Raw genomic sequence first — 25,107 nt, forward strand, 5'->3', positions numbered from 1 at the left:
GCAATAACATGACAGGTCAACACAATGTCACCATTATTCCATGAAACTAATTCAGCACCATCAGTTAATACAACTTTTTACACCCATAATTTATACTTCATCACCAGTCAATGAAACATCATCACCACCGCCACCACCAGCAACGATCATGTCTACAATTGATGTTCCAGCTACAACAACACCTGCCCCAGCACCAGAGCCAAAAGTGCAGCTGAAATTCAAACTGGAACAAAATTTCACAACAGAACTGGAAAACACATCTTCACCAGCATTCCAGGCATTGAAAACATCAGTAGCTTCAGCGGTAAGTCAATGTGTAACTTTTATTCAGCAAAAAATAAAGAATAACGGACATAGAATAAAATGGCATATTTTATGAACACATGCCACTGATATTTCTAATAACCTCAAGAATCTTTGTATTTATGAATTCAACCTGTATTATATAATTGTTCATGTTAAGAAAGTTGCCTTTTTGATAGCTAAACCACAGCATTGGGCTGAAAACCCTCCCAGCCCGTAGAAAAAAGTATCCCTGTGAAAGTTAAATTACCATCATCAAACTAATGGTAGGGAAGGGAACCTTAAAATTGTCCATACAAGCTCTTTTATGTTTGGCATGACCAGTGCTGCAAAATAAATAAAATGTTGAATTAATCTGAAACCATGTACTAATAACTATGATTTGATCCAAATAATAGTGAGTATTTTGCACTTCTTTAGATTGATTTATTTAAATTCTTTATATATATTTTTTTTTTCTTTTTTGTATATTTGCACAGCTGAATAATGTCTACAAAGCACAATTTGGATCCAGTTTCAATCGGACTGAGGTGAAAGGTTTCAGGTATGGAATGATTTTCTTGATTATGTATTAGACATTAACTTGTATAAAAAGTATAAGATTTATACATTCATTTGTTATATTAATAATATTGAAACATGAATCATCAACAAACTGAATGTTGTTAAAATATTTCTATTACAGTAAAGGTTCAGTTGTGGTCAATGCTGAGCTGATATTCAACGATGCCAGCTCCGTACCTGATATCAGCGCTGTGGCAGATACTCTGGTGCAGGCTGCTTCCAGTGGGAATTTCTCCTTCTCTGTGAACACATCTTCTATATTGGTGACAAGTAAGACTAAATGTTTTTTTCATCAACATACGCAGAACCTCTGATGTGATATGTAATTATACATGACTGTTTATTTTGATTTAGAAAGGTGTGCTCAGTAGACCACAAATCTCTACCAGTCGGCAACCACAGATTTATTCACTCTCTCTCTTAGCCCTTTCACACCGAATCACTCTGAGTGCTAATGAAATAGAGTTACAGAGGTTTGAACACACTGAAGTCAAAGTTTTGTTTACTCACATTTCTGTTAACTTATTGCCAGATGCCTGTTTTTGAGTTCCAGCTGAGAGATAGGAGCTGGAAAACATAATGGTTCCATAGCCTGAAGTCTTATCTAGTACAGGTCCAAAGTTGATAACAATCCCACAGAAGATGGGTGTTTTACAAAGGTTTTTGTAATGTGTGTACCGGCGTTAATTTGGCATGATTATCCAAAATGGCCATCTAATATTTAATTGACACCTCTCATAAGTCTTTACCAGTTCATGGGATATGAAAGAGGGTGAGACTTATGTATATATAAATGATGCAATTTAATTAATTTATAATTTTTCTATTGCATGTATATATATCAGGTTCATTATGGCTTGTCCATGATATTTTTTTATTTGAAAGATATTCAAGGATTCCGGTCCTTGGCTTGCCGTTAGCCTATGTGCAAGGTTTCACGCAAATCAACCCTGTAGTTTGCGAGATTAGCTGTGGATAGACAGACAGACACACGCAACCAAACAAATAATACCCTCAGACTACCGCCTGGTGGAGATCATAACTAAGAATTGTTCCTTGTTGTTCATTTATGTTTATTAATAACAACTAAACTGTAATTTACAGGGATTGTGACACCAACTCAAGCTCCTGCCACAGCTGCACCTACAACAGCAGTCAATACAACATTGCCAGTCAACACAACATCACCGCCAGTCAACACAACATCACCGCCAGTCAATGCAACTTCACCACCAGTCAACGCAACTTCACCACCAGTCAACGCAACTTCTTCCTTCCCAACAATCAACGCTACTTCACCAACAGTCAACACAACTTCACCACCAGTCAACACAACATCACCGCCTGTGACCACAACAACACCACTAGGCAACACAACTTCATCACCAGTCAATGCAACCTCACCACCAGTCAACGCAACCTCACAACCACTTAATGCAACTTCAAAACCAATCAACGCAACGTCACCAACAGTTAATGCAACTTCATCTTTCTCAACAATCAACGTGACTTCACCAACAGTCAACATACCTTCACGACCACCAAATGCCACCTCAATACAAGTCAATGCAACATCACCACCTTTCAATGCAACTTCACCCCCACCAGGTAATACAACTACATCACCACTCAACAGAGGGTTGCCTGCTATGACATTCTTGGAGTACACTTGGAGAACCAACAATCACGTTACATACCCTGAAGGCTGTTTTCTACTATATAATTTTTTATAACTGGACCTTAATTAGTTAGATATAAAACCATTTCTTAATATAAAGGTGTTATAGATACATATTTATTTTATGTAGAGTAACAATAAAAAAAAAAAGAAACATCCACAGAGCTATTAGAAATGTGCGGAATAAAAGTATCGCTTTCTCCCCCAAAATAGTATTGATTCATTCAATTATCATTCAAAGAATTTTAGCGGGTCCAAAATTAATGTTGTTGTTTACATGTTGCAGGCATTTATCCCCCTCCCTACTTCCCAGTTCCCCATGTGGAATGCACCTGATTGGATAAAACATGTGCTGGTGCTCTTGTGCAACATGTAGTAACTGAATGTTTTCTATAGCACCTTTAAAGTAAACAATTAAAGGTAGTATAGGTAGTTTGAGCCACATTGTCAGTTGACACTCGAAGAATGTTATAGCTGACAACCCTCTACACAACATCACCAACAGCCTACACATCTACATCAACATTCAACAGAACAGCACCACCTTTCAATGCAACTTAATCCCCAACATGTAATGCAACTTCACAACTAGTCAACACAACTTCACAAACAGTCAACACAACTTTAATACCAGTCAACATAACTTTTTTTTACAATCAAGCCAATGCAACATCACCTCCAGTTTACACAAAGTCAATGCAACCTCACCCCCACCAGGTAATACAACATGCCCTCCAATTAATAAAACTTCACCAACAATCAATTCAACTTCAGCCCAGCCCAATATTGCCACATTGTCACTACTCAACACAACAGAATTACCATTCAACACAACTCTACACCAGAAAGTGCAAGTTAGTCAACATAACTTAATTCAATGCAATACCATGACAGGTCAACACAATGTCACCATTATTCCATGAAACTAATTCAGCACCATCAGTTAATACAACTTTTTACACCCATAATTTATACTTCATCACCAGTCAATGAAACATCATCACCACCGCCACCACCAGCAACGATCATGTCTACAATTGATGTTCCAGCTACAACAACACCTGCCCCAGCACCAGAGCCAAAAGTTCAGCTGGAATTCAAGCTGGAACAAAATTTCACAACAGAACTGGAAAACACATCTTCACCAGCATTCCAGGCATTGAAAACATCAGTAGCTTCAGCGGTAAGTCAATGTGTAACTTTTATTCAGCAAAAAATTAAGAATAACGGACATAGAATAAAATGGCATATTTTATGAACACATGCCACTGATATTTCTAATAACCTCAAGAATCTTTGTATTTATGAATTCAACCTGTATTATATAATTGTTCATGTTAAGAAAGTTGCCTTTTTGATAGCTAAACCACAGCATTGGGCTGAAAACCCTCCCAGCCCGTAGAAAAAAGTATCCCTGTGAAAGTTAAATTACCATCATCAAACTAATGGTAGGGAAGGGAACTTTAAAATTGTCCATACAAGCTCTTTTATGTTTGGCATGACCAGTGCTGCAAAATAAATAAAATGTTGAATTAATCTGAAACAATGTACTAATAACTATGATTTGATCCAAATAATAGTGAGTATTTTGCACTTCTTTAGATTGATTTAAATTCTTTATATATATATATATTTTTTTTTGTTTTGTATATTTGCACAGCTGAATAATGTCTACAAAGCACAATTTGGATCCAGTTTCAATCGGACTGAGGTGAAAGGTTTCAGGTATGGAATGATTTTCTTGATTATGTATTAGACATTAACTTGTATAAAAAGTATAAGATTTATACATTCATTTGTTATATTAATAATATTGAAACATGAATCATCAACAAACTGAATGATGTTAAAATATTTCTATTACAGTAAAGGTTCAGTTGTGGTCAATGCTGAGCTGATATTCAACGATGCCAGCTCCGTACCTGATATCAGCGCTGTGGCAGATACTCTGGTGCAGGCTGCTTCCAGTGGGAATTTCTCCTTCTCTGTGAACACATCTTCTATATTGGTGACAAGTAAGACTAAATGTTTTTTTCATCAACATACGCAGAACCTCTGATGTGATATGTAATTATACATGACTGTTTATTTTGATTTAGAAAGGTGTGCTCAGTAGACCACAAATCTCTACCAGTCGGCAACCACAGATTTATTCACTCTCTCTCTTAGCCCTTTCACACCGAATCACTCTGAGTGCTAATGAAATAGAGTTACAGAGGTTTGAACACACTGAAGTCAAAGTTTTGTTTACTCACATTTCTGTTAACTTATTGCCAGATGCCTGTTTTTGAGTTCCAGCTGAGAGATAGGAGCTGGAAAACATAATGGTTCCATAGCCTGAAGTCTTATCTAGTACAGGTCCAAAGTTGATAACAATCCCACAGAAGATGAGTGTTTTACAAAGGTTTTTGTAATGTGTGTACCGGCGTTAATTTGGCATGATTATCCAAAATGGCCATCTAATATTTAATTGACACCTCTCATAAGTCTTTACCAGTTCATGGGATATGAAAGAGGGTGAGACTTATGTATATATAAATGATGCAATTTAATTAATTTATAATTTTTCTATTGCATGTATATATATCAGGTTCATTATGGCTTGTCCATGATATTTTTTTATTTGAAAGATATTCAAGGATTCCGGTCCTTGGCTTGCTGTTAGCCTATGTGCAAGGTTTCACGCAAATCAACCCTGTAGTTTGCGAGATTAGCTGTGGATAGACAGACAGACACACGCAACCAAACAAATAATACCCTCAGACTACCGCCTGGTGGAGATCATAACTAAGAATTGTTCCTTGTTGTTCATTTATGTTTATTAATAACAACTAAACTGTAATTTACAGGGATTGTGACACCAACTCAAGCTCCTGCCACAGCTGCACCTACAACAGCAGTCAATACAACATTGCCAGTCAACACAACATCACCGCCAGTCAACACAACATCACCGCCAGTCAATGCAACTTCACCACCAGTCAACGCAACTTCACCACCAGTCAACGCAACTTCTTCCTTCCCAACAATCAACGCTACTTCACCAACAGTCAACACAACTTCACCACCAGTCAACACAACATCACCGCCTGTGACCACAACAACACCACTAGGCAACACAACTTCATCACCAGTCAATGCAACCTCACCACCAGTCAACGCAACCTCACGACCACTTAATGCAACTTCAAAACCAATCAACGCAACGTCACCAACAGTTAATGCAACTTCATCTTTCTCAACAATCAACGTGACTTCACCAACAGTCAACATACCTTCTCGACCACCAAATGCCACCTCAATACAAGTCAATGCAACATCACCACCTTTCAATGCAACTTCACCCCCACCAGGTAATGCAACTACATCACCACTCAACAGAGGGTTGCCTGCTATGACATTCTTGGAGTACACTTGGAGAACCAACAATCACGTTACATACCCTGAAGGCTGTTTTCTACTATATAATTTTTTATAACTGGACCTTAATTAGTTAGATATAAAACCATTTCTTAATATAAAGGTGTTATAGATACATATTTATTTTATGTAGAGTAACAATAAAAAAAAAGAAACATCCACAGAGCTATTAGAAATGTGCGGAATAAAAGTATCGCTTTCTCCCCCAAAATAGTATTGATTCATTCATTTATCATTCAAAGAATTTTAGCGGGTCCAAAATTAATGTAGTTGTTTACATGTTGCAGGCATTTATCCACCTCCCTACTTCCCAGTTCCCCATGTGGAATGCACCTGATTGGATAAAACATGTGCTGGTGCTCTTGTGCAACATGTAGTAACTGAATGTTTTCTATAGCACCTTTAAAGTAAACAATTAAAGGTAGTATAGGTAGTTTGAGCCACATTGTCAGTTGACACTCGAAGAATGTTATAGCTGACAACCCTCTACACAACATCACCAACAGCCTACACATCTACATCAACATTCAACAGAACAGCACCACCTTTCAATGCAACTTAATCCCCAACATGTAATGCAACTTCACAACTAGTCAACACAACTTCACAAACAGTCAACACAACTTTAATACCAGTCAACATAACTTTTTTTTACAATCAAGCCAATGCAACATCACCTCCAGTTTACACAAAGTCAATGCAACCTCACCCCCACCAGGTAATACAACATGCCCTCCAATTAATAAAATTCACCAACAATCAATTCAACTTCAGCCCAGCCCAATATTGCCACATTGTCACTACTCAACACAACAGAATTACCATTCAACACAACTCTACACCAGAAAGTGCAAGTTAGTCAACATAACTTAATTCAATGCAATAACATGACAGGTCAACACAATGTCACCATTATTCCATGAAACTAATTCAGCACCATCAGTTAATACAACTTTTTACACCCATAATTTATACTTCATCACCAGTCAATGAAACATCATCACCACCGCCACCACCAGCAACGATCATGTCTACAATTGATGTTCCAGCTACAACAACACCTGCCCCAGCACCAGAGCCAAAAGTTCAGCTGGAATTTAAGCTGGAACAAAATTTCACAACAGAACTGGAAAACACATCTTCACCAGCATTCCAGGCATTGAAAACATCAGTAGCTTCAGCGGTAAGTCAATGTGTAACTTTTATTCAGCAAAAAATTAAGAATAACGGACACTGATATTTCTAATAACCTCAATAATCTTTGTATTTATGAATTCAACCTGTATTATATAATTGTTCATGTTAAGAAAGTTGCCTTTTTGATAGCTAAACCACAGCATTGGGCTGAAAACCCTCCCAGCCCGTAGAAAAAAGTATCCCTGTGAAAGTTAAATTACCATCATCAAACTAATGGTAGGGAAGGGAACCTTAAAATTGTCCATACAAGCTCTTTTATGTTTGGCATGACCAGTGCTGCAAAATAAATAAAATGTTGAATTAATCTGAAACCATGTACTAATAACTATGATTTGATCCAAATAATAGTGAGTATTTTGCACTTCTTTAGATTGATTTATTTAAATTCTTTATATATATATTTTTTTTTTGTTTTGTATATTTGCACAGCTGAATAATGTCTACAAAGCACAATTTGGATCCAGTTTCAATCGGACTGAGGTGAAAGGTTTCAGGTATGGAATGATTTTCTTGATTATGTATTAGACATTAACTTGTATAAAAAGTATAAGATTTATACATTCATTTGTTATATTAATAATATTGAAACATGAATCATCAACAAACTGAATGATGTTAAAATATTTCTATTACAGTAAAGGTTCAGTTGTGGTCAATGCTGAGCTGATATTCAACGATGCCAGCTCCGTACCTGATATCAGCGCTGTGGCAGATACTCTGGTGCAGGCTGCTTCCAGTGGGAATTTCTCCTTCTCTGTGAACACATCTTCTATATTGGTGACAAGTAAGACTAAATGTTTTTTTCATCAACATACGCAGAACCTCTGATGTGATATGTAATTATACATGACTGTTTATTTTGATTTAGAAAGGTGTGCTCAGTAGACCACAAATCTCTACCAGTCGGCAACCACAGATTTATTCACTCTCTCTCTTAGCCCTTTCACACCGAATCACTCTGAGTGCTAATGAAATAGAGTTACAGAGGTTTGAACACACTGAAGTCAAAGTTTTGTTTACTCACATTTCTGTTAACTTATTGCCAGATGCCTGTTTTTGAGTTCCAGCTGAGAGATAGGAGCTGGAAAACATAATGGTTCCATAGCCTGAAGTCTTATCTAGTACAGGTCCAAAGTTGATAACAATCCCACAGAAGATGAGTGTTTTACAAAGGTTTTTGTAATGTGTGTACCGGCGTTAATTTGGCATGATTATCCAAAATGGCCATCTAATATTTAATTGACACCTCTCATAAGTCTTTACCAGTTCATGGGATATGAAAGAGGGTGAGACTTATGTATATATAAATGATGCAATTTAATTAATTTATAATTTTTCTATTGCATGTATATATATCAGGTTCATTATGGCTTGTCCATGATATTTTTTTATTTGAAAGATATTCAAGGATTCCGGTCCTTGGCTTGCTGTTAGCCTATGTGCAAGGTTTCACGCAAATCAACCCTGTAGTTTGCGAGATTAGCTGTGGATAGACAGACAGACACACGCAACCAAACAAATAATACCCTCAGACTACCGCCTGGTGGAGATCATAACTAAGAATTGTTCCTTGTTGTTCATTTATGTTTATTAATAACAACTAAACTGTAATTTACAGGGATTGTGACACCAACTCAAGCTCCTGCCACAGCTGCACCTACAACAGCAGTCAATACAACATTGCCAGTCAACACAACATCACCGCCAGTCAACACAACATCACCGCCAGTCAATGCAACTTCACCACCAGTCAACGCAACTTCACCACCAGTCAACGCAACTTCTTCCTTCCCAACAATCAACGCTACTTCACCAACAGTCAACACAACTTCACCACCAGTCAACACAACATCACCGCCTGTGACCACAACAACACCACTAGGCAACACAACTTCATCACCAGTCAATGCAACCTCACCACCAGTCAACGCAACCTCACGACCACTTAATGCAACTTCAAAACCAATCAACGCAACGTCACCAACAGTTAATGCAACTTCATCTTTCTCAACAATCAACGTGACTTCACCAACAGTCAACATACCTTCTCGACCACCAAATGCCACCTCAATACAAGTCAATGCAACATCACCACCTTTCAATGCAACTTCACCCCCACCAGGTAATGCAACTACATCACCACTCAACAGAGGGTTGCCTGCTATGACATTCTTGGAGTACACTTGGAGAACCAACAATCACGTTACATACCCTGAAGGCTGTTTTCTACTATATAATTTTTTATAACTGGACCTTAATTAGTTAGATATAAAACCATTTCTTAATATAAAGGTGTTATAGATACATATTTATTTTATGTAGAGTAACAATAAAAAAAAAGAAACATCCACAGAGCTATTAGAAATGTGCGGAATAAAAGTATCGCTTTCTCCCCCAAAATAGTATTGATTCATTCATTTATCATTCAAAGAATTTTAGCGGGTCCAAAATTAATGTAGTTGTTTACATGTTGCAGGCATTTATCCACCTCCCTACTTCCCAGTTCCCCATGTGGAATGCACCTGATTGGATAAAACATGTGCTGGTGCTCTTGTGCAACATGTAGTAACTGAATGTTTTCTATAGCACCTTTAAAGTAAACAATTAAAGGTAGTATAGGTAGTTTGAGCCACATTGTCAGTTGACACTCGAAGAATGTTATAGCTGACAACCCTCTACACAACATCACCAACAGCCTACACATCTACATCAACATTCAACAGAACAGCACCACCTTTCAATGCAACTTAATCCCCAACATGTAATGCAACTTCACAACTAGTCAACACAACTTCACAAACAGTCAACACAACTTTAATACCAGTCAACATAACTTTTTTTTACAATCAAGCCAATGCAACATCACCTCCAGTTTACACAAAGTCAATGCAACCTCACCCCCACCAGGTAATACAACATGCCCTCCAATTAATAAAATTCACCAACAATCAATTCAACTTCAGCCCAGCCCAATATTGCCACATTGTCACTACTCAACACAACAGAATTACCATTCAACACAACTCTACACCAGAAAGTGCAAGTTAGTCAACATAACTTAATTCAATGCAATAACATGACAGGTCAACACAATGTCACCATTATTCCATGAAACTAATTCAGCACCATCAGTTAATACAACTTTTTACACCCATAATTTATACTTCATCACCAGTCAATGAAACATCATCACCACCGCCACCACCAGCAACGATCATGTCTACAATTGATGTTCCAGCTACAACAACACCTGCCCCAGCACCAGAGCCAAAAGTTCAGCTGGAATTCAAGCTGGAACAAAATTTCACAACAGAACTGGAAAACACATCTTCACCAGCATTCCAGGCATTGAAAACATCAGTAGCTTCAGCGGTAAGTCAATGTGTAACTTTTATTCAGCAAAAAATTAAGAATAACGGACACTGATATTTCTAATAACCTCAATAATCTTTGTATTTATGAATTCAACCTGTATTATATAATTGTTCATGTTAAGAAAGTTGCCTTTTTGATAGCTAAACCACAGCATTGGGCTGAAAACCCTCCCAGCCCGTAGAAAAAAGTATCCCTGTGAAAGTTAAATTACCATCATCAAACTAATGGTAGGGAAGGGAACCTTAAAATTGTCCATACAAGCTCTTTTATGTTTGGCATGACCAGTGCTGCAAAATAAATAAAATGTTGAATTAATCTGAAACCATGTACTAATAACTATGATTTGATCCAAATAATAGTGAGTATTTTGCACTTCTTTAGATTGATTTATTTAAATTCTTTATATATATATATTTTTTTGTTTTGTATATTTGCACAGCTGAATAATGTCTACAAAGCACAATTTGGATCCAGTTTCAATCGGACTGAGGTGAAAGGTTTCAGGTATGGAATGATTTTCTTGATTATGTATTAGACATTAACTTGTATAAAAAGTATAAGATTTATACATTCATTTGTTATATTAATAATATTGAAACATGAATCATCAACAAACTGAATGATGTTAAAATATTTCTATTACAGTAAAGGTTCAGTTGTGGTCAATGCTGAGCTGATATTCAACGATGCCAGCTCCGTACCTGATATCAGCGCTGTGGCAGATACTCTGGTGCAGGCTGCTTCCAGTGGGAATTTCTCCTTCTCTGTGAACACATCTTCTATATTGGTGACAAGTAAGACTAAATGTTTTTTTCATCAACATACGCAGAACCTCTGATGTGATATGTAATTATACATGACTGTTTATTTTGATTTAGAAAGGTGTGCTCAGTAGACCACAAATCTCTACCAGTCGGCAACCACAGATTTATTCCCTCTCTCTCTTAGCCCTTTCACACCGAATCACTCTGAGTGCTAATGAAATAGAGTTACAGAGGTTTGAACACACTGAAGTCAAAGTTTTGTTTACTCACATTTCTGTTAACTTATTGCCAGATGCCTGTTTTTGAGTTCCAGCTGAAAGATAGGAGCTGGAAAACATAATGGTTCCATAGCCTGAAGTCTTATCTAGTACAGGTCCAAAGTTGATAACAATCCCACAGAAGATGAGTGTTTTACAAAGGTTTTTGTAATGTGTGTACCGACGTTAATTTGGCATGATTATCCAAAATGGCCATCTAATATTTAATTGACACCTCTCATAAGTCTTTACCAGTTCATGGGATATGAAAGAGGGTGAGACTTATGTATATATAAATGATGCAATTTAATTAATTTATAATTTTTCTATTGCATGTATATATATCAGGTTCATTATGGCTTGTCCATGATATTTTTTTATTTGAAAGATATTCAAGGATTCCGGTCCTTGGCTTGCTGTTAGCCTATGTGCAAGGTTTCACGCAAATCAACCCTGTAGTTTGCGAGATTAGCTGTGGATAGACAGACAGACACACGCAACCAAACAAATAATACCCTCAGACTACCGCCTGGTGGAGATCATAACTAAGAATTGTTCCTTGTTGTTCATTTATGTTTATTAATAACAACTAAACTGTAATTTACAGGGATTGTGACACCAACTCAAGCTCCTGCCACAGCTGCACCTACAACAGCAGTCAATACAACATTGCCAGTCAACACAACATCACCGCCAGTCAACACAACATCACCGCCAGTCAATGCAACTTCACCACCAGTCAACGCAACTTCACCACCAGTCAACGCAACTTCTTCCTTCCCAACAATCAACGCTACTTCACCAACAGTCAACACAACTTCACCACCAGTCAACACAACATCACCGCCTGTGACCACAACAACACCACTAGGCAACACAACTTCATCACCAGTCAATGCAACCTCACCACCAGTCAACGCAACCTCACGACCACTTAATGCAACTTCAAAACCAATCAACGCAACGTCACCAACAGTTAATGCAACTTCATCTTTCTCAACAATCAACGTGACTTCACCAACAGTCAACATACCTTCACGACCACCAAATGCCACCTCAATACAAGTCAATGCAACATCACCACCTTTCAATGCAACTTCACCCCCACCAGGTAATGCAACTACATCACCACTCAACAGAGGGTTGCCTGCTATGACATTCTTGGAGTACACTTGGAGAACCAACATTCACGTTACATACCCTGAAGGCTGTTTTCTACTATATAATTTTTTATAACTGGACCTTAATTAGTTAGATATAAAACCATTTCTTAATATAAAGGTGTTATAGATACATATTTATTTTATGTAGAGTAACAATAAAAAAAAAGAAACATCCACAGAGCTATTAGAAATGTGCGGAATAAAAGTATCGCTTTCTCCCCCAAAATAGTATTGATTCATTCATTTATCATTCAAAGAATTTTAGCGGGTCCAAAATTAATGTAGTTGTTTACATGTTGCAGGCATTTATCCCCCTCCCTACTTCCCAGTTCCCCATGTGGAATGCACCTGATTGGATAAAACATGTGCTGGTGCTCTTGTGCAACATGTAGTAACTGAATGTTTTCTATCGCACCTTTAAAGTAAACAATTAAAGGTAGTATAGGTAGTTTGAGCCACATTGTCAGTTGACACTCAAAGAATGTTATAGCTGACAACCCTCTACACAACATCACCAACAGCCTACACATCTACATCAACATTCAACAGAACAGCACCACCTTTCAATGCAACTTAATCCCCAACATGTAATGCAACTTCACAACTAGTCAACACAACTTCACAAACAGTCAACACAACTTTAATACCAGTCAACATAACTTTTTTTTACAATCAAGCCAATGCAACATCACCTCCAGTTTACACAAAGTCAATGCAACCTCACCCCCACCAGGTAATACAACATGCCCTCCAATTAATAAAATTCACCAACAATCAATTCAACTTCAGCCCAGCCCAATATTGCCACATTGTCACTACTCAACACAACAGAATTACCATTCAACACAACTCTACACCAGAAAGTGCAAGTTAGTCAACATAACTTAATTCAATGCAATAACATGACAGGTCAACACAATGTCACCATTATTCCATGAAACTAATTCAGCACCATCAGTTAATACAACTTTTTACACCCATAATTTATACTTCATCACCAGTCAATGAAACATCATCACCACCGCCACCACCAGCAACGATCATGTCTACAATTGATGTTCCAGCTACAACAACACCTGCCCCAGCACCAGAGCCAAAAGTTCAGCTGGAATTCAAGCTGGAACAAAATTTCACAACAGAACTGGAAAACACATCTTCACCAGCATTCCAGGCATTGAAAACATCAGTAGCTTCAGCGGTAAGTCAATGTGTAACTTTTATTCAGCAAAAAATTAAGAATAACGGACACTGATATTTCTAATAACCTCAATAATCTTTGTATTTATGAATTCAACCTGTATTATATAATTGTTCATGTTAAGAAAGTTGCCTTTTTGATAGCTAAACCACAGCATTGGGCTGAAAACCCTCCCAGCCCGTAGAAAAAAGTATCCCTGTGAAAGTTAAATTACCATCATCAAACTAATGGTAGGGAAGGGAACCTTAAAATTGTCCATACAAGCTCTTTTATGTTTGGCATGACCAGTGCTGCAAAATAAATAAAATGTTGAATTAATCTGAAACAATGTACTAATAACTATGATTTGATCCAAATAATAGTGAGTATTTTGCACTTCTTTAGATTGATTTAAATTCTTTATATATATATTTTTGTTTTGTTTTGTATATTTGCACAGCTGAATAATGTCTACAAAGCACAATTTGGATCCAGTTTCAATCGGACTGAGGTGAAAGGTTTCAGGTATGGAATGATTTTCTTGATTATGTATTAGACATTAACTTGTATAAAAAGTATAAGATTTATACATTCATTTGTTATATTAATAATATTGAAACATGAATCATCAACAAACTGAATGATGTTAAAATATTTCTATTACAGTAAAGGTTCAGTTGTGGTCAATGCTGAGCTGATATTCAACGATGCCAGCTCCGTACCTGATATCAGCGCTGTGGCAGATACTCTGGTGCAGGCTGCTTCCAGTGGGAATTTCTCCTTCTCTGTGAACACATCTTCTATATTGGTGACAAGTAAGACTAAATGTTTTTTTCATCAACATACGCAGAACCTCTGATGTGATATGTAATTATACATGACTGTTTATTTTGATTTAGAAAGGTGTGCTCAGTAGACCACAAATCTCTACCAGTCGGCAACCACAGATTTATTCACTCTCTCTCTTAGCCCTTTCACACCGAATCACTCTGAGTGCTAATGAAATAGAGTTACAGAGGTTTGAACACACTGAAGTCAAAGTTTTGTTTACTCACATTTCTGTTAACTTATTGCCAGATGCCTGTTTTTGAGTTCCAGCTGAGAGATAGGAGCTGGAAAACATAATGGTTCCATAGCCTGAAGTCTTATCTAGTACAGGTCCAAAGTTGATAACAATCCCACAGAAGATGAGTGTTTTACAAAGGTTTTTGTAATGTGTGTACCGGCGTTAATTTGGCATGATTATCCAAAATGGCCATCTAATATTTAATTGACACCTCTCATAAGTCTTTACCAGTTCATGGGATATGAAAGAGGGTGAGACTTATGTATATATAAATGATGCAATTTAATTAATTTATAATTTTTCGATTGCATGTATATATATCAGGTTCATTATGGCTTGTCCATGATATTTTTTTATTTGAAAGATATTCAAGGATTCCGGTCCTTGGCTTGCTGTTAGCCTATGTGCAAGGTTTCACGCAAATCAACCCTGTAGTTTGCGAGATTAGCTGTGGATAGACAGACAGACACACGCAACCAAACAAATAATACCCTCAGACTACCGCCTGGTGGAGATCATAACTAAGAATTGTTCCTTGTTGTTCATTTATGTTTATTAATAACAACTAAACTGTAATTTACAGGGATTGTGACACCAACTCAAGCTCCTGCCACAGCTGCACCTACAACAGCAGTCAATACAACATTGCCAGTCAACACAACATCACCGCCAGTCAACACAACATCACCGCCAGTCAATGCAACTTCACCACCAGTCAACGCAACTTCACCACCAGTCAACGCAACTTCTTCCTTCCCAACAATCAACGCTACTTCACCAACAGTCAACACAACTTCACCACCAGTCAACACAACATCACCGCCTGTGACCACAACAACACCACTAGGCAACACAACTTCATCACCAGTCAATGCAACCTCACCACCAGTCAACGCAACCTCACGACCACTTAATGCAACTTCAAAACCAATCAACGCAACGTCACCAACAGTTAATGCAACTTCATCTTTCTCAACAATCAACATGACTTCACCAACAGTCAACATACCTTCACGACCACCAAATGCCACCTCAATACAAGTCAATGCAACATCACCACCTTTCAATGCAACTTCACCCCCACCAGGTAATGCAACTACATCACCACTCAACAGAGGGTTGCCTGCTATGACATTCTTGGAGTACACTTGGAGAACCAACAATCACGTTACATACCCTGAAGGCTGTTTTCTACTATATAATTTTTTATAACTGGACCTTAATTAGTTAGATATAAAACCATTTCTTAATATAAAGGTGTTATAGATACATATTTATTTTATGTAGAGTAACAATAAAAAAAAAGAAACATCCACAGAGCTATTAGAAATGTGCGGAATAAAAGTATCGCTTTCTCCCCCAAAATAGTATTGATTCATTCATTTATCATTCAAAGAATTTTAGCGGGTCCAAAATTAATGTAGTTGTTTACATGTTGCAGGCATTTATCCCCCTCCCTACTTCCCAGTTCCCCATGTGGAATGCACCTGATTGGATAAAACATGTGCTGGTGCTCTTGTGCAACATGTAGTAACTGAATGTTTTCTATAGCACCTTTAAAGTAAACAATTAAAGGTAGTATAGGTAGTTTGAGCCACATTGTCAGTTGACACTCAAAGAATGTTATAGCTGACAACCCTCTACACAACATCACCAACAGCCTACACATCTACATCAACATTCAACAGAACAGCACCACCTTTCAATGCAACTTAATCCCCAACATGTAATGCAACTTCACAACTAGTCAACACAACTTCACAAACAGTCAACACAACTTTAATACCAGTCAACACAACTTTTTTTTACAATCAAGCCAATGCAACATCACCTCCAGTTTACACAAAGTCAATGCAACCTCACCCCCACCAGGTAATACAACATGCCCTCCAATTAATAAAATTCACCAACAATCAATTCAACTTCAGCCCAGCCCAATATTGCCACATTGTCACTACTCAACACAACAGAATTACCATTCAACACAACTCTACACCAGAAAGTGCAAGTTAGTCAACATAACTTAATTCAATGCAATAACATGACAGGTCAACACAATGTCACCATTATTCCATGAAACTAATTCAGCACCATCAGTTAATACAACTTTTTACACCCATAATTTATACTTCATCACCAGTCAATGAAACATCATCACCACCGCCACCACCAGCAACGATCATGTCTACAATTGATGTTCCAGCTACAACAACACCTGCCCCAGCACCAGAGCCAAAAGTTCAGCTGGAATTCAAGCTGGAACAAAATTTCACAACAGAACTGGAAAACACATCTTCACCAGCATTCCAGGCATTGAAAACATCAGTAGCTTCAGCGGTAAGTCAATGTGTAACTTTTATTCAGCAAAAAATTAAGAATAACGGACACTGATATTTCTAATAACCTCAATAATCTTTGTATTTATGAATTCAACCTGTATTATATAATTGTTCATGTTAAGAAAGTTGCCTTTTTGATAGCTAAACCACAGCATTGGGCTGAAAACCCTCCCAGCCCGTAGAAAAAAGTATCCCTGTGAAAGTTAAATTACCATCATCAAACTATAGGGAAGGGAACCTTAAAATTGTCCATACAAGCTCTTTTATGTTTGGCATGACCAGTGCTGCAAAATAAATAAAATGTTGAATTAATCTGAAACCATGTACTAATAACTATGATTTGATCCAAATAATAGTGAGTATTTTGCACTTCTTTAGATTGATTTATTTAAATTCTTTATATATATATATATTTTTTTGTTTTGTATATTTGCACAGCTGAATAATGTCTACAAAGCACAATTTGGATCCAGTTTCAATCGGACTGAGGTGAAAGGTTTCAGGTATGGAATGATTTTCTTGATTATGTATTAGACATTAACTTGTATAAAAAGTATAAGATTTATACATTCATTTGTTATATTAATAATATTGAAACATGAATCATCAACAAACTGAATGATGTTAAAATATTTCTATTACAGTAAAGGTTCAGTTGTGGTCAATGCTGAGCTGATATTCAACGATGCCAGCTCCGTACCTGATATCAGCGCTGTGGCAGATACTCTGGTGCAGGCTGCTTCCAGTGGGAATTTCTCCTTCTCTGTGAACACATCTTCTATATTGGTGACAAGTAAGACTAAATGTTTTTTTCATCAACATACGCAGAACCTCTGATGTGATATGTAATTATACATGACTGTTTATTTTGATTTAGAAAGGTGTGCTCAGTAGACCACAAATCTCTACCAGTCGGCAACCACATATTTATTCACTCTCTCTCTTAGCCCTTTCACACCGAATCACTCTGAGTGCTAATGAAATAGAGTTACAGAGGTTTGAACACACTGAAGTCAAAGTTTTGTTTACTCACATTTCTGTTAACTTATTGCCAGATGCCTGTTTTTGAGTTCCAGCTGAGAGATAGGAGCTGGAAAACATAATGGTTCCATAGCCTGAAGTCTTATCTAGTACAGGTCCAAAGTTGATAACAATCCCACAGAAGATGAGTGTTTTACAAAGGTTTTTGTAATGTGTGTACCGGCGTTAATTTGGCATGATTATCCAAAATGGCCATCTAATATTTAATTGACACCTCTCATAAGTCTTTACCAGTTCATGGGATATGAAAGAGGGTGAGACTTATGTATATATAAATGATGCAATTTAATTAATTTATAATTTTTCGATTGCATGTATATATATCAGGTTCATTATGGCTTGTCCATGATATTTTTTTATTTGAAAGATATTCAAGGATTCCGGTCCTTGGCTTGCTGTTAGCCTATGTGCAAGGTTTCACGCAAATCAACCCTGTAGTTTGCGAGATTAGCTGTGGATAGACAGACAGACACACGCAACCAAACAAATAATACCCTCAGACTACCGCCTGGTGGAGATCATAACTAAGAATTGTTCCTTGTTGTTCATTTATGTTTATTAATAACAACTAAACTGTAATTTACAGGGATTGTGACACCAACTCAAGCTCCTGCCACAGCTGCACCTACAACAGCAGTCAATACAACATTGCCAGTCAACACAACATCACCGCCAGTCAACACAACATCACCGCCAGTCAATGCAACTTCACCACCAGTCAACGCAACTTCACCACCAGTCAACGCAACTTCTTCCTTCCCAACAATCAACGCTACTTCACCAACAGTCAACACAACTTCACCACCAGTCAACACAACATCACCGCCTGTGACCACAACAACACCACTAGGCAACACAACTTCATCACCAGTCAATGCAACCTCACCACCAGTCAACGCAACCTCACGACCACTTAATGCAACTTCAAAACCAATCAACGCAACGTCACCAACAGTTAATGCAACTTCATCTTTCTCAACAATCAACGTGACTTCACCAACAGTCAACATACCTTCACGACCACCAAATGCCACCTCAATACAAGTCAATGCAACATCACCACCTTTCAATGCAACTTCACCCCCACCAGGTAATGCAACTACATCACCACTCAACAGAGGGTTGCCTGCTATGACATTCTTGGAGTACACTTGGAGAACCAACAATCACGTTACATACCCTGAAGGCTGTTTTCTACTATATAATTTTTTATAACTGGATCTTAATTAGTTAGATATAAAACCATTTCTTAATATAAAGGTGTTATAGATACATATTTATTTTATGTAGAGTAACAATAAAAAAAAAGAAACGTCCACAGAGCTATTAGAAATGTGCGGAATAAAAGTATCGCTTTCTCCCCCAAAATAGTATTGATTCATTCATTTATCATTCAAAGAATTTTAGCGGGTCCAAAATTAATGTAGTTGTTTACATGTTGCAGGCATTTATCCCCCTCCCTACTTCCCAGTTCCCCATGTGGAATGCACCTGATTGGATAAAACATGTGCTGGTGCTCTTGTGCAACATGTAGTAACTGAATGTTTTCTATAGCACCTTTAAAGTAAACAATTAAAGGTAGTATAGGTAGTTTGAGCCACATTGTCAGTTGACACTCGAAGAATGTTATAGCTGACAACCCTCTACACAACATCACCAACAGCCTACACATCTACATCAACATTCAACAGAACAGCACCACCTTTCAATGCAACTTAATCCCCAACATGTAATGCAACTTCACAACTAGTCAACACAACTTCACAAACAGTCAACACAACTTTAATACCAGTCAACATAACTTTTTTTTACAATCAAGCCAATGCAACATCACCTCCAGTTTACACAAAGTCAATGCAACCTCACCCCCACCAGGTAATACAACATGCCCTCCAATTAATAAAATTCACCAACAATCAATTCAACTTCAGCCCAGCCCAATATTGCCACATTGTCACTACTCAACACAACAGAATTACCATTCAACACAACTCTACACCAGAAAGTGCAAGTTAGTCAACATAACTTAATTCAATGCAATAACATGACAGGTCAACACAATGTCACCATTATTCCATGAAACTAATTCAGCACCATCAGTTAATACAACTTTTTACACCCATAATTTATACTTCATCACCAGTCAATGAAACATCATCACCACCGCCACCACCAGCAACGATCATGTCTACAATTGATGTTCCAGCTACAACAACACCTGCCCCAGCACCAGAGCCAAAAGTTCAGCTGGAATTCAAGCTGGAACAAAATTTCACAACAGAACTGGAAAACACATCTTCACCAGCATTCCAGGCATTGAAAACATCAGTAGCTTCAGCGGTAAGTCAATGTGTAACTTTTATTCAGCAAAAAATTAAGAATAACGGACACTGATATTTCTAATAACCTCAATAATCTTTGTATTTATGAATTCAACCTGTATTATATAATTGTTCATGTTAAGAAAGTTGCCTTTTTGATAGCTAAACCACAGCATTGGGCTGAAAACCCTCCCAGCCCGTAGAAAAAAGTATCCCTGTGAAAGTTAAATTACCATCATCAAACTAATGGTAGGGAAGGGAACCTTAAAATTGTCCATACAAGCTCTTTTATGTTTGGCATGACCAGTGCTGCAAAATAAATAAAATGTTGAATTAATCTGAAACCATGTACTAATAACTATGATTTGATCCAAATAATAGTGAGTATTTTGCACTTCTTTAGATTGATTTATTTAAATTCTTTATATATATATTTTTTTTTCTTTTTTGTATATTTGCACAGCTGAATAATGTCTACAAAGCACAATTTGGATCCAGTTTCAATCGGACTGAGGTGAAAAGTTTCAGGTATGGAATGATTTTCTTGATTATGTATTAGACATTAACTTGTATAAAAAGTATAAGATTTATACATTCATTTGTTATATTAATAATATTGAAACATGAATCATCAACAAACTGAATGTTGTTAAAATATTTCTATTACAGTAAAGGTTCAGTTGTGGTCAATGCTGAGCTGATATTCAACGATGCCAGCTCCGTACCTGATATCAGCGCTGTGGCAGATACTCTGGTGCAGGCTGCTTCCAGTGGGAATTTCTCCTTCTCTGTGAACACATCTTCTATATTTGTGACAAGTAAGACTAAATGTTTTTTTCATCAACATACGCAGAACCTCTGATGTGATATGTAATTATACATGACTGTTTATTTTGATTTAGAAAGGTGTGCTCAGTAGACCACAAATCTCTACCAGTCGGCAACCACAGATTTATTCACTCTCTCTCTTAGCCCTTTCACACCGAATCACTCTGAGTGCTAATGAAATAGAGTTACAGAGGTTTGAACACACTGAAGTCAAAGTTTTGTTTACTCACATTTCTGTTAACTTATTGCCAGATGCCTGTTTTTGAGTTCCAGCTGAGAGATAGGAGCTGGAAAACATAATGGTTCCATAGCCTGAAGTCTTATCTAGTACAGGTCCAAAGTTGATAACAATCCCACAGAAGATGAGTGTTTTACAAAGGTTTTTGTAATGTGTGTACCGGCGTTAATTTGGCATGATTATCCAAAATGCCCATCTAATATTTAATTGACACCTCTCATAAGTCTTTACCAGTTCATGGGATATGAAAGAGGGTGAGACTTATGTATATATAAATGATGCAATTTAATTAATTTATAATTTTTCTATTGCATGTATATATATCAGGTTCATTATGGCTTGTCCATGATATTTTTTTATTTGAAAGATATTCAAGGATTCCGGTCCTTGGCTTGCTGTTAGCCTATGTGCAAGGTTTCACGCAAATCAACCCTGTAGTTTGCGAGATTAGCTGTGGATAGACAGACAGACACACGCAACCAAACAAATAATACCCTCAGACTACCGCCTGGTGGAGATCATAACTAAGAATTGTTCCTTGTTGTTCATTTATGTCTATTAATAACAACTAAACTGTCATTTACAGGGATTGTGACACCAACTCAAGCTCCTGCCACAGCTGCACCTACAACAGCAGTCAATACAACATTGCCAGTCAATGGAACTTCACCACCAGTCAATGCAACATTACCACCAGTTAATACAACTTCAAAACCAATCAACGCAACATCACCAACAGTAAATGCAACTTCATCCTTCCCAACAATCAACGCTACTTCAGCAATAGTCAACATAACTTCACCACCAGTTAACACAACGTCACCGCCAGTCAACACAACATCACCGCCAGTCAACACAACATCACCGCCAGTCAATGCAACTTCACCACCAGTCAACGCAACTTCACCACCAGTCAACGCAACTTCTTCCTTCCCAACAATCAACGCTACTTCACCAACAGTCAACACAACTTCACCACCAGTCAACACAACATCACCGCCTGTGACCACAACAACACCACTAGGCAACACAACTTCATCACCAGTCAATGCAACCTCACCACCAGTCAACGCAACCTCACGACCACTTAATTCAACTTCAAAACCAATCAACGCAACGTCACCAACAGTTAATGCAACTTCATCTTTCTCAACAATCAACGTGACTTCACCAACAGTCAACATACCTTCACGACCACCAAATGCCACCTCAATACAAGTCAATGCAACATCACCACCTTTCAATGCAACTTCACCCCCACCAGGTAATGCAACTACATCACCACTCAACAGAGGGTTGCCTGCTATGACATTCTTGGAGTACACTTGGAGAACCAACAATCACGTTACATACCCTGAAGGCTGTTTTCTACTATATAATTTTTTATAACTGGACCTTAATTAGTTAGATATAAAACCATTTCTTAATATAAAGGTGTTATAGATACATATTTCTTTTATGTAGAGTAACAATAAAAAAATAAGAAAAGAAACATCCACAGAGCTATTAGAAATGTGCGGAATAAAAGTATCGCTTTCTCCCCCAAAATAGTATTGATTCATTCATTTATCATTCAAAGAATTTTAGTGGGTCCAAAATTAATGTTGTTGTTTACATGTTGCAGGCATTTATCCCCCTCCCTACTTCCCAGTTCCCCATGTGGAATGCACCTGATTGGATAAAACATGTGCTGGTGCTCTTGTGCAACATGTAGTAACTGAATGTTTTCTATAGCACCTTTAAAGTAAACAATTAAAGGTAGTATAGGTAGTTTGAGCCACATTGTCAGTTGACACTCGAAGAATGTTATAGCTGACAACCCTCTACACAACATCACCAACAGCCTACACATCTACATCAACATTCAACAGAACAGCACCACCTTTCAATGCAACTTAATCCCCAACATGTAATGCAACTTCACAACTAGTCAACACAACTTCACAAACAGTCAACACAACTTTAATACCAGTCAACATAACTTTTTTTTTTACAATCAAGCCAATGCAACATCACCTCCAGTTTACACAAAGTCAATGCAACCTCACCCCCACCAGGTAATACAACATTCCCTCCAATTAATAAAACTTCACCAACAATCAATTCAACTTCAGCCCAGCCCAATATTGCCACATTGTCACTACTCAACACAACAGAATTACCATTCAACACAACTCTACACCAGAAAGTGCAAGTTAGTCAACATAACTTAATTCAATGCAATAACATGACAGGTCAACACAATGTCACCATTATTCCATGAAACTAATTCAGCACCATCAGTTAATACAACTTTTTACACCCATAATTTATACTTCATCACCAGTCAATGAAACATCATCACCACCGCCACCACCAGCAACGATCATGTCTACAATTGATGTTCCAGCTACAACAACACCTGCCCCAGCACCAGAGCCAAAAGTTCAGCTGGAATTCAAGCTGGAACAAAATTTCACAACAGAACTGGAAAACACATCTTCACCAGCATTCCAGGCATTGAAAACATCAGTAGCTTCAGCGGTAAGTCAATGTGTAACTTTTATTCAGCAAAAAATAAAGAATAACGGACATAGAATAAAATGGCATATTTTATGAACACATGCCACTGATATTTCTAATAACCTCAATAATCTTTGTATTTATGAATTCAACCTGTATTATATAATTGTTCATGTTAAGAAAGTTGCCTTTTTGATAGCTAAACCACAGCATTGGGCTGAAAACCCTCCCAGCCCTTAGAAAAAAGTATCCCTGTGAAAGTGAAATTACCATCATCAAACTAATGGTAGGGAAGGGAACCTTAAAATTGTCCATACAAGCTATTTTATGTTTGGCATGACCAGTGCTGCAAAATAAATAAAATGTTGAATTAATCTGAAACCATGTACTAATAACTATGATTTGATCCAAATAATAGTGAGTATTTTGCACTTCTTTAGATTGATTTATTTAAATTCTTTATATATATATATATATTTTTTTTTTTGTATATTTGCACAGCTGAATAATGTCTACAAAGCACAATTTGGATCCAGTTTCATTCGGACTGAGGTGAAAGGTTTCAGGTATGGAATGATTTTCTTGATTATGTATTAGACATTAACTTGTATAAAAAGTATACGATTTATACATTCATTTGTTATATTAATAATATTGAAACATGAATCATCAACAAACTGAATGATGTTAAAATATTTCTATTACAGTAAAGGTTCAGTTGTGGTCAATGCTGAGCTGATATTCAACGATGCCAGCTCCGTACCTGATATCAGCGCTGTGGCAGATACTCTGGTGCAGGCTGCTTCCAGTGGGAATTTCTCCTTCTCTGTGAACACATCTTCTATATTGGTGACAAGTAAGACTAAATGTTTTT

The 25,107-nt window shown here is 37.3% G+C and overlaps 1 protein-coding gene across 1 annotated transcript; it reads left to right on the top strand.

Moving 5' to 3' along the window:
• Window positions 1–206: 206 nt before the first annotated feature.
• On the top strand, window positions 207–22,822 carry LOC311231583 (uncharacterized protein; the record flags this gene model as incomplete). The annotated part of the gene is made up of 29 exons (XM_084318211.1): window positions 207–304; window positions 783–847; window positions 989–1,137; window positions 1,972–2,475; window positions 3,532–3,728; window positions 4,206–4,270; window positions 4,412–4,560; window positions 5,395–5,898; window positions 6,952–7,148; window positions 7,592–7,656; window positions 7,798–7,946; window positions 8,781–9,284; window positions 10,338–10,534; window positions 10,977–11,041; window positions 11,183–11,331; window positions 12,166–12,669; window positions 13,723–13,919; window positions 14,359–14,423; window positions 14,565–14,713; window positions 15,548–16,051; window positions 17,105–17,301; window positions 17,742–17,806; window positions 17,948–18,096; window positions 18,931–19,434; window positions 20,488–20,684; window positions 21,129–21,193; window positions 21,335–21,483; window positions 21,568–21,571; window positions 22,561–22,822. Exons 5-29 carry the CDS (start codon window positions 3,573–3,575, stop codon window positions 22,820–22,822), a joined length of 5,211 nt encoding a protein of 1,736 aa, XP_084174337.1. The 5' UTR covers window positions 207–304; window positions 783–847; window positions 989–1,137; window positions 1,972–2,475; window positions 3,532–3,572.
• Window positions 22,823–25,107: the final 2,285 nt, after the last annotated feature.

This window comes from Notolepis coatsorum, assembly GCF_963971535.1.
Source record: "Notolepis coatsorum genome assembly, chromosome: 7".
Classification (NCBI taxonomy): domain Eukaryota; kingdom Metazoa; phylum Chordata; class Actinopteri; order Aulopiformes; family Paralepididae; genus Notolepis; species Notolepis coatsorum.